The sequence below is a fragment of the Barbus barbus genome (assembly GCF_936440315.1).
Source record: "Barbus barbus genome assembly, chromosome: 24".
NCBI classification, from domain to species: domain Eukaryota; kingdom Metazoa; phylum Chordata; class Actinopteri; order Cypriniformes; family Cyprinidae; genus Barbus; species Barbus barbus.
The window spans coordinates 29,208,515-29,220,825 of NC_136752.1; the positions used below are offsets into that span (position 1 = coordinate 29,208,515).

The window sequence follows — 12,311 nt, forward strand, 5'->3', positions numbered from 1 at the left end:
TTGTTTTACAGATGATTTTCAGTGAGAGGTGTTGATGAATGACTCCTGTGGCTTTGGTTTTCACACACAAGGCTTTATGAAGGTTTATAATGCTTTATGAATGTGCTGTATTATATATCCAGGCTTCACAGGGCGTGAGTGAACGTTTAAGATGAACAAATGTTTGGATGTGGCGCCACACACACACGTCTGATTATGTAATGCTTCCTGTCTGAGTGTGTGTGAGAGTCGAATGGACACTCACTGCTGTAACTTCCTCAGGAAGCAGGAAGTGTCACATCTAGATGTGTCTTTCTGTCAGATAATAAGATGAAGGAAACTGAATCAGACAGACGGATGAAATCAAACTCTTCAGCAGCATGAGTGAAAAAACACATATATATATATATATATATATATATATGTACAGTGCCCTCCACTAATATTGGCACCCTTGATAAATATGAGCAAAGGCGGCCAAACTCAATCCTCTCCTCAGAGAAGACACATGAAAACACACTTGGAATTTACAATACAGCACCTAAAGGACCCTCAGACTCTGAGAAACAAGACTCTCTGGTCTGATGATGATGCTCAATTCTAAGCATCATGTTTGAAGGAAACCAGCTCTGCTCATCTCATGCAGAGTAGCATCCCAAAAGTAAAGTGTGCTGGTAGCAGCCTCATGCTGTGGGGTGTTTTTCAGCGGCAGGGACCAGTGGTGGACGAAGTACACAAATCAAGTACTTGAGAAAAAGTACAAATCCATATAATAAAATATTACTCCAGTAAAAGTAAAAGTACTCCGTTTTCAATTTTACTCGAGTGAAAGTACAAACGTAATTTCTTTTTTTGAAAGTACAGTTTTTTTTATGTACTTAAGTAAAAAGTACAAATAGATGAATGTTTATTTTGCAGTTTTATATAGGCTACTTATATAATTAAATTTTATATTAGCATATATTTTTTTATGATCCTACTGCTCAAAATACCTGGGATTTCCCCAAAATAATGAATAAGGAAGTAAGGAATATAATAAGGAAAATATAATTAGATTTTCATAATGATTTTTTTCTTCTCAAACCTGTGGTGTAAAAATACCCCTGGCCAAATGTCCCCAGATGACATCACTTCCCACTTTGATGATTACTGTAGATACCATGTTCTGAACATCACATCCTCAGATGTAATCTATCTTGGGGGTTGAATAAAAATATTTGGACTTTGTACTTAAAAATGACTACTTTCTTACTGTCCACCACTGGCAGGGACTAAGGGAAAGGTCAGGGTTGAGGGAAAGCTGAATGGAGCAAAGCACAGAGATATCCTCAATGAAAACCTGTTCCACAGTGCTCAGGGCTTCAGACTGGGCCGAAGGTTCACTTTTCAACAGGACAATGACCCTAAACACACAGCCAAGGCAGCACAGGAGTAGCTTAGGGACAACTCTGTGAATGTCGTAGAGTGGCCCATCCAGAGCCCTGACTTGGACACCTCTGGAGAGAGCTGAAAATGGCTGTTCACCAACGGTCCCCATCCAACTTGACCGAGCTTGAGAGGATTTGCAAAGAAGAATGGCAGAAAATCCAGGTGTGCAAAGCTTGTTGCGTCATGCCCAAAAAGACTCGAGGCTGTAATTGCTGCCAAAGGTGCTTCAACTAAAGGGTCTGAATACATATGTAAATGTGGTATTTCAGTTTTTTCTTTTAAATAAATTTACAGACATTTCTAAAATTCTGTTTTAACTTTATGATGAGGTACGGAGTGTAGATTAATGAAAAAAAAAGTATTTAAACAATTGTAGTATCAGGCTGCAACATACAATTTAAAAACGTTAAGGGGGTCTTGAGTACTTTTTGAATGCACTGTATATACCTTTTTAATAAACTGTTGGTAACACTTTAGAATAGGGAACACTTATTCACTATTAACTATGACTTTTCCCTCAATAAATGCCAAATTTGCTGCTTATTAATAGTAAGTGCGGTAGTTGTTAAGTTTAGGTATTGGGTAGGATTAATGATGTAGAATAAGGCATTAACATGCGCTTAATTAGTAATATGCATGCTAATAAACAACTAGTTAAGAGACTCTAAAATAAAGTGTTACTGAAATGTTTAGCACCCATATATTTAATTAACATAATGTGTGTCATTGATGGTGTTTCACACTTCCATGTTACTTGTGATTAATTCAGCCATACAAAGAATGCAAATGACTTAAATTTAATTATTTATTGTTATGATTATTATTAATATCACATCATATTAGTGATTTTTTTTAATACTTAAACCAGTTTTTGTTTTGTAATTTTATATATTTATTTATTTCTGTTTAGAATAAATTTAATTAAACATGGTTAGCAGCATTATTTATTATTAACACCCATACAGAGTGCTAGTGATTTAAGCTTTGCTTATTTGTGTATTTATTTGTATTATTATTATTATTATTATTATTTTTGTTGTTAATAATAATAATAATATATCACTTAGTGCTGTGAAACAATTAATTGCAATTAATCACATCCAAAGTAAAAGTTTTTGTTTACATAATATATGTGTACTGCATATTTATATATACAAGTGCTGGTCATAAAATTAGAATATCATGAGAAAGTTGATTTATTTCAGTAATACCATTCAAAAAGTGAAACTTGTATATTAGATTCATTCATTACGCACAGACTGATATATTTCAAATGTTTATTTCCTTTAATTTTGATGATTATAACTGAGAACTAATGAAAGTCCCAAATTCAGTATCTCAGAAAATTAGAATATCAATTAAGACCAATGCAAAAAAAATGATTTTTAGAAATGTTGGCCAACTGAAAAGTATGAACATGAAAAGTATGAGCATGTACAGCACTCAATATTTAGTTGGGGCTCCTTTGGCCTGGATTACTGCAGCAATGCGGCGTGGCATGGAGTCGATCAGTCTGTGGCACTGCTCAGGTGTTATGAGAGCCCATGTTGCTCTGATAGTGGCCTTCAGCTCTTCTGAATTGTTGGGTCTGGCGTATTGCATCTTCCTCTTCACAATACACCATAGGTTTTCTATGGGGTTCAGGTCAGGCGAGTTTGCTGGCCAATCAAGAACAGGGATACCATGGTCCTTAAACCAGGTACTGGTAGCTTTGGCAGTGTGTGCAGGTGCCAAGTCCTGTTGGAAAATGAAATCTGCATCTCCATAAAGTTGGTCAGCAGCAGGAAGCATGAAGTGCTCTAAAACTTCCTGGTAGACGGCTGCGTTGACCTTGGACCTCAGAAAACACAATGGACCAACACCAGCAGATGACATGGCACCCCAAACCATCAATGACTGTGGAAACTTTACACTGGACCTCAAGCAACGTGGATTATGTGCCGCTCCTCTCTTCCTCCAGACTCTGGGACCTTGATTTCCAAAGGAAATGCAAAATGTACTTTCATCAAAGAACATAACTTTGGACCACTCAGCAGCAGTCCAGTCAAGACGCTTCTGACGCTGTCTCTTGTTCAAGAGTGGCTTGACACAAGGAATGCGACAGCTGAAACCCATGTCTTGCATACGTCTGTGCGTGGTGGTTCTTGAAGCACTGACTCCAGCTGCAGTCCACTCTTTATGAATCTCCCCCACATTTTTGAATGGGTTTTTTTTCACAATCCTCTCCAGGGTGCGGTTATCCCTATTGCTTGTACACTTTTTTTCTACCACATCTTGTCCTTCCCTTCGCCTCTCTATTAATGTGCTTGGACACAGAGCTCTGTGAACAGCCAGCCTCTTTAGCAATGACCTTTTGTGTGTTGCCCTCCTTGTGCAAGGTGTCAATGGTCGTCTTTTGGACAACTGTCAAGTCAGCAGTCTTCCCCATGATTGTGTAGCCTACAGAACTAGACTGAGAGACCATTTAAAGGCTTTTACAGGTGATTTGAGTTAATTAGCTGATTAGAGTGTGGCACCAGGGGTCTTCAATATTGAACATTTTCACAATATTCTAATTTTCTGAGATACTGAATTTGGGACTTTCATTAGTTGTCAGTTATAATCATCAAAATGAAAGGAAATAAACATTTGAAATATATCAGTCTGTGTGTAATGAATGAATCTAATATACAAGTTTCACTTTTTGAATGGTATTACTGAAATAAATCAACTTTCTCATGATATTCTAATTTTATGACCAGCACCTGTATACGTATATATATATATATATATATATATATATATGTATATATATAAAAAAATACATTTTTTTTATATATATATAAAAAAAAGCATTTACAACACTAAATGCTTTTCAAATCCAGTTTTTGTTTTCTAATTTTAAATTGTATGTATTTTTTATTTGTATTTTATTTTGTTTAGAATAAATTAAATGTTTTGCACCATTATATTTAAATAACATCCTTGTAAAGAGTGCTAATTAATTAAATCAAGTTTCACAAATTGTATTTTTTTTTTTTTTAATTATCATTGTTATGATATGACCTCATATTAAGTGATAATATAATCCGGTTTTTGTTTTCTATTTTTAAATATACACCCAACCCAACCGAAATTTACATGATTATGGTTTGAAGTTAATTATTAACTTTATAATAATTCCACATTTGTTTCTGTTTGCTGGAGCATTTGATCTCGTACGGCGCATCAGAAAGCAGCTCTGAGTCCGACACAGACGTCATTTTCTTAATTTACCATCACATACGTGCCGGTTCATGTCAGAAGAGTTCATGCATATTTATCTCCAGAAAAACTAACTGTCTACTTGTAATTGCAGTCAATTGTAGGATTTGAGATCCAAAGCATAGCAGTCATGAATAAGCGATGAGATGATCGATCATAATAGCAGCCCCTTGATTAGGCAAGAATTAATTCTAATAGTCGAGCAGCAATAGAAACATCGAATATAGAGCGTGACTAATGTCTGTCTACATGTGCCTTATCTGAATATGTAATATCTGACCTGTCTTGAGAAAAGAAAGAGCGTGAGTCATGATTCATGACTTACTGCTTCATTTACATTCATTTAAGTTTTATTGTCACTGCTCTTGCATTTCACGAGAGAATAAGTCACTTTAAAGTTCATTTAGTGTGAAGGTAGGGCAAGAGATCGAGTTGTTGTTTAAGATGCATATTAAACATTTTTTAAATATTTTTAACATTTTAATTTATTTGTTTATCTATTTATTTATTTTTAAAGAAACAATGTACATTAATAATAATTTAAGTAAATATACCCAAATTTTCCAAAAGCATAATTTTAATCAGCATTTACTTTTGAATGAATTTATTAGAAACAAAACAGAGAGAGTATTTATTGTTAACATGTATTTAAGTAAAGTTATAGATTTAAGAGATTTAAGTAATAGATTTATAATAAAGTATCACTGTAACTTTAAGCTCATTTTGCTCAATACACAACATATTTATAGCACCATTTATATATATTCATGCATATTCTCTTTCAAAAAATATTTAATGCTCAATTATTGTAATTAAATCATTTTATATTGTTATTTTTTATATTTTCAATTTAATTTCATGCATATCTCTTAAAAAATAAAAAAGCTTTATTTAATATTCAATTATTAGTATTAATTTGAGTATTTTGGAAGATTTTTTTATCTAAATGAATACATTCAAAAATAAAAAATATATAGTACTCAATTATAAATTTTTAAATTTCAGACATATTTAAAAAAAATATTAAATTATTAGAATTTGTTTACATGTTTAATTTAAAATATTTTATTTAATATTTCATTAATAGATTTCAATCATTTTAAATAATAGTATGTTTTAATGTAATTTCGTACATGTTTTTTTAAAGTAGCTTTATTTAATAGTCAATTATTAGAATTAAATCATTATAAATTATTCATACATATTTTTTAAATGAAAAAGTTGAATTAAATAGTTTAATATTATAATATTTTTATAATATTTGTAATTTAATCTCTGTGTTTTTTTCTCCTGTGTTTTCCCCGGCAGCGCTCCGGTGTCTCTGTTCCCGTCGGACAGCATCTACGAGGTTTTGGCTCCGGAGGTGGACGTCCAGAGCCGTGGGGTGTTCGAGTGTCACGTTCAGACGGGTCGTGGTTGGGTCAGGACTCTGTGTCAGGAGGACGTGCTCATGTACCGCGAGTACATCAAAAACAGATACATGTGAACAGATTGACTGATGGGAAATGGTTGAATTATTATAGCAGCAGTTTTCCGTACTGCTCGTTTAAAATTAGTCGTTTGACCATCAAAAATATACAACATTTCTTTTCCCCATAAAAGCAATGCAGGAGTGTTTGTTATGAACCTGTAGGTCATGAGGAACAGACGCCGCTGTGACTTATAATAGATTTTGTGGCGTGAAAGTGAAACAAATTGATTCGCAGATGAGCTTCTGATTAAGTTGTGCCTGATGTTAATGTGATGTATGAGGTTACGTATGTACAGAATAGAATAAAAGATCATGAGACTCAGCTGAGTGTTTTTATTTTCATATATTCATGTTGGTTCAGCGTGTGTGTCGTCCTGCAGCGTTTGTGCGTGAATTGTGAGTGTTGTTGAGGACTTTACTGAGGGATCAGATGGAGCATTTCACCTGCTGAAAACTCCCACAGACAAACAATGTAGGAGGAACCTGAGACACTTCTACAGACCAAAAGATCAGAGATGCATTTTACAGCAGACAGGAAGAAAACGCAAAGGAGCTATGCGGAACACTCTAGCAACCACCCAGAACACCTTAGCAACCCCCTGGCATCCACATAGCAACACCCCAGAAAAAACAACCTCCTAGCAACCACCCAGAACAACTTAGCAACCCCCAGGCAACCACATAGCAACACCTCAGAATAAACAACCTTCTGGCAACCACCCAGAACACCCTAGCAACCACATAGCAACACCCCAGAAGAAACAACCTTCTGGCAACCACCCAGAACACATTAGCAACCCCCAGGCAACCACATAGCAACACCCCAGAAGAAACAACCATCTGGCAGCCACCCAGAGCACCTTAGCAACCCTCTGGCAATCACATAGCAACACCCCAGAAGAAACAACCTTCTGGAAACCACCCAGAACACCCTAGCAACCACATAGCAACACCCCAGAAGAAGCAACCTTCTGGCAACCACCCAGAACACCTTAGAAACCTCCTGGCAGCCACCCAGAACACCTTAGCAACCCTCTGGAAACCACATAGCAACACCCCAGAACAAACAACCTTCTGGAAACCACCCAGAACACCTTAGCAACCCCCAGGCAACCACATAGCAACACCCCAGAAGAAACAACCTTTTGGAAACCACCCAGAACACCTTAGCAACCCCCAGGCGACCACATAGCAACACCTCAGAAGAAACAAACTACTGACAGCCACCCAGATCACCTTAGCAACCTCCTGGCAACCACATAGCAACACCCCAGAAGCCACAACCTCCTGGCAACCACTCATAACACCTTAGCAACCTCCTGGCAACCACATAGCAACACCCCAGAAGAAACAACCCCCTGGCAACCACACAGAGCTAGGTTTGCAAAGGGGTGGACATTTCAGAAACTTTCCAGTTTTTTGGAAACGTTTTGATATTTTTGGCAAGTTTTTCTGCAATTACAATTTCTGGAAAAATTTCTGTCCATTTGCAACCCTGCCTAGAACACCGTAGCAACCAGCTAAAAGACCTTAGAAACAACTGGCAACCACCATATCACTCAAGGTCATTTAGGGGGTTGCCAGGAGGTTGCTAAGGTCTTCTAGTTGGTTGCTATGTGGTTTCTAAGGTCTTCTGTGTGGTTGCCATGTGGTTGCTAACAACCTAGAAGACCATATCAACACCCTGGCATTGTGACAGTGACTTTTGCTCAGGCAAGTGCTGTTTTCTTTAAAAATTTTAAAAATAGTGTAATTTTGTCATTTGTTCATTTGATTAATTGTTTGTGAATTGCATATTGGAATTATATTTTATTACTGAATTATTATACGTATATATATGCTCATCTGTCTCTCTCTCTCTCTCTCTCTCTCTCTCTCTCTCTCTCTCTCTCTCTCTCTCTCTGTCTCTGTGCAGCGTCTCGTTTCTCGCTCCGTGTGCCGCGTGACTCTGGATCCAGTGCACAGGCGTCTGCAGAAATCAGTCACATGGCAGCAGGTGGAAACTTATGAACACACACACACACACACACACTCATGCATACCTGCTCGCTCACAAAAGTGCTGCTGCAGGCCTTATTAAAGCTCCATTAGTCTCTGAACAATAATGAAGTGAGATGTGGACAAAAAGAATAAAAAAAAAGTGATTTCTTTTTTTATCTGAGTGTGTGTCACTCGCTGAGGTTATTATAGCATCTTAAGAGTGAAAAATACACTTGAGCTCAAACTGAGTTGTATATACTTAAGGATTTAAGGCAAGACATTTTCATGCACTTCTCAAATTTGCCTTCTTTCAGACTAGTGGGAGAATAAAACATTTAAGTGTTTGTTTTATTGAACTTTATCTATTTGCATCTATACATTTCTAATCTAGTTTTTCTGCCCTTCAGCAGCACTTACATACACCAAAATTTATAGTTTTATTCCTCTATATTCTGAACATATCTATCGAGGGGTTTGTTCATATAATATTCGCCTGGTTTTATTTTTGAATCTGTAAATGTCAATTACAATACCAACACAGTACATATATTTTAAAGGTCGTTTTCTTAAAAATAAGTTTGTTTCTCCACTTCAGCAGCACATACAAACACCAAAACTCACAGAAGGTTTTTACTTAGGGGTTTTTTCATATAATATTTGCCTGGTTTTATTTTTGCACATTCAATTACAATGCAGATCTTTAAAGGTCTTTTTTTCCACTTCAGAAGCACTTACATAAAACCAAAACTTAGTTTTATTCCTCTCTATATTCTGAAGGCTTTTACTGAGGGGTTTGTTTATATAATATTGCTTCCTTTTGGGATTTAGGAGTGATAAATAGAGAAATCCAAAATCTGTTCTGTAAAAACCTTCAACAATGGCAATGAAATCAAGTGAGAATTTTGCACCTCACTTTATTCCATGTTCGGGAAATTTATGCAGATTAGAGCATCTTTCATTAGATAACACATTATTTTCACATTTAAACAACATTTCCCAAAACTTGTAATACACATCAATTGGTAAAGTATGACGACATCTATGTTTTTCTGCATGTCTTGAACTATTATTCTAAAGTGGTTTATTGTTTTTCATATCACATGTATTTTAAGTATGTGAACAAGTGAATATTTTCAAGGTTCTTCTGTGGCATCAGACTGTAAAACCAATGTAAAATCTCACAGTAAAATCTCTTCCGGCTCAGTTGCTTATGTGTGTATGTTTGATCAGACACTCGATCCAGTTAGAAACCACCTAAAGACATTAAATATATGAATTAGTATAATATTGCAAGGCTCTCTGGAATTCTTTTGTATATAATGACACTAAATGACACTATGATTGTGGACCCAGGCTTTTGGTTGATTTATGTCATAGGTATCTGTGTAATAAGCGGGTAAATGCACATGCAGCTTCACATGAGGGTTTATTTTGTGATAATAAGCATTGAAGCTCATGCATTAGAACTGCTGTCATTCACACAGCTCTTCACGCATTACATGACATTTATTTTACTCTTGTTCCTGTTGCATGAGATGTTCGTTCTTTCTTTCTCTCATGCCTTTTTCTTCTTCTTCATTCGGTCTTCCTCTCCCTGCTCTTTCTTTTTCTATGTTTACATTGTTGTAATCATATTTTTCAGCAGTGAGTAAATGCATGTAGCTGCGCTGGTTTCTAGGATACCAGGAGAAAGGAGATGAAGAGATACTGAGAGAGAGATGAGCTTCACTGCAGTCAGATACTGCTGACAGTCATCATGACACACAATCACAGCAGATATACAGATGAAAATTACATGACAATATATAAACAATATATATCAATATAATTCTATTAAACATTTTTAATTTATATATATGTGTGTGTGTGTATATATATATACATACACACATAATATATTGTTTATTTTAATATATTTAGATTTAATATATATTTATATATTTTAATATTTAGATATTTTTATTTTATTTGTTATTTGCATATACAATATTTTAGAAATAAAGTATATTACAAATAAAATGTCATTTTAAATATATATATATATATATAAATATTATGATTTAATATATTACTTTTTATAAATTTTATTATAATATATTTTATTTATATTAGACATTTTTACATTACATATAAAACAGTATATATTGTATATACTATTTATTTATGAAATGTGATATAAAGTAATAAATTTGAGTGGATACCAGCCGTTAATTATAAACCAGACCGACCAAATAATGACGCATAATAATTCATTTTCAGCCAGTCGGTCATTATAGCATAGTATACCTAGACATTAATATTAATATATTAGTATTAATCTACAAATTGCTTTCCTTTCTTGCTCAGTTTTACGTTCTTTGTCCTCCAGGCGTTTTTTCGTTCTTGCTTTAGCTGGACTCTCCTGAGCTTCCAGACATCTGTCAGGTGTTTTATCCTCATTATATTATAATTAACACTGTTCTCTGAGGCCGTTGCATTCACGCATCTGATGCTGACATGATAGTGTTGCCAGGGTGTTGCTATGCAGTTGCTAGGTTGATTGTTATTTTACAGAAACACCTCTCTTATGTTCTTCAGCTCATGCAACTCTAGTTTCAGTCTTAAAGTTGGGCACATTAGAAACTTTCAGATGTCTTTCTGATTAGACTCTGTGGTTATGAGCAACATGTGTGTCATCTGTCTGTCTGTGACTCTGAGTAAATGGAGCTTGAGGAAGGACTCGCGGGTGCAGCGATCGTTTAGATGCTCGCTGTGAATATTTGACTGCTATGTGACGATGTGAACAGAACATTCACCCCATGAGCTCCATTAGAGACCGTTTCTCCATTTCTGCTGACTGCTTCTGCTCTAAATTACCTGTGGAACATGTTCTCTTTGGCTCAAAAGTCATGTGAATTTAATATCTGTGCTTATAAATCCTGTACAGAAATGACTGTGGCTGTACTATGGTACAGTGATGGCATCAGATTGTACTTTAACATGTTCCTAACCATCGCAATTAAGGATTCATATACCATGGTACATGTACCTACAATGAGCTGCAGTGACATTTTTAGATTTTTATTTTGAAATGTGAATCTTTACACTACAAACTAGTATGTAAAACTGCATCTCTATATTCATTCTATGTGTCCTCATAAGGTGTAAATTTATTACTTTTTTGTTAACCTGGCAACACATCCCTTAAAGGGGTCATCGGATGGAAAAAATAACTTTTTTCAAGTTGTTTGAACATAAATGTTTGTTGGAAGTGTGTACACATCCATCCTATAATGATAAAAATCCACCCAGTGTTTTTTTAAAATCCTCTTTCTCAAATCAGGCTGTTCTGAGGTTCCTGTCAGAATGATGTAGTTCTGTACAGGCCCCTCCCACGAGAGTTGATTGACAAGACCGTCTTAGCTTAGCCCCGCCCTGAGTGAGCTGAGAGCTGACTCCGGTGCTGGAGAAGACAAGATGTCTCCAATTAAGCGAATGAAGTGTTTAGTTGTTGGATGTAATAATGAATATAGCAGTCGTCATTAACTCCCGACATCTGAGCCTCTGAAGATGCAGAGGATTAATGTTACTTTTGCTTTGAAGTGAATGCGCCGATGCCCGATCTACATAAATGCATCTATGTTTGCACGAATCATTCGTGATCCAGCCTCACCAACAGAAAAAGTGAGTTTTTCATGAATCTTTGCAAATCGCCTTTCCTAGTAATGTACCAGTTAGCCAGTTTCACGGCTGAAGTAAACAGTACTGCTCCTCACTCCAGGGGCGGGGCGAGCAGAGCTCATTAGCATTTAAAGCAACATGGACTAAAAACAGCGTGCTGAAAACAGAGCTGATTTTGACAGGGTAAAAAAGGTGTTTTTTACACTACCATCGAGGAATTTTAAACAAAGTATGTTATAGACTTTTAATTAAGACCCTAAAGAATCATATCAACTTGTGCAAAATTGGCATCCGATGACCCCTTTAAGAAAATGAACTATGGTTTGGTAAAAAAAAAAACATTGTTAAACCATGGTAACCACAAATTAACCATGGTTTTGCTACACTAACCATAGTTTACCCATGGTATATGTAGTTAAACTGTGGTTATACATATATACTGTAGTTAAACCATGCTTCATTTTCTTAAGGGATTTGTATTTGTGTATACTTTTTTCTTTTTGTTTTTATAACTGTACGGCCTTAAATGTTTTTTTTCTGCTGTTTAATA

The 12,311-nt window shown here is 35.5% G+C and overlaps 1 protein-coding gene across 4 annotated transcripts in view; it reads left to right on the plus strand.

The window, feature by feature from the left end:
- Positions 1-6,444, plus strand: part of fig4a (FIG4 phosphoinositide 5-phosphatase a) — a 67,707-nt gene extending 61,263 nt beyond the window's left edge. For 2 of the 4 annotated variants that reach the window (XM_079375305.1, XM_079375306.1), the window contains exon 24: positions 5,959-6,442. In XM_079375305.1, the coding sequence (XP_079231431.1) occupies positions 5,959-6,136 (178 nt within the window). In that variant the 3' untranslated portion in view covers positions 6,137-6,442. Of the gene's footprint in view, positions 1-5,958 lie in introns of all 4 variants that reach the window. The other 2 variants (XM_079375307.1, XM_079375308.1) reach the window with 1 other exon arrangement.
- The last annotated feature ends 5,867 nt before the right edge of the window (positions 6,445-12,311 follow it).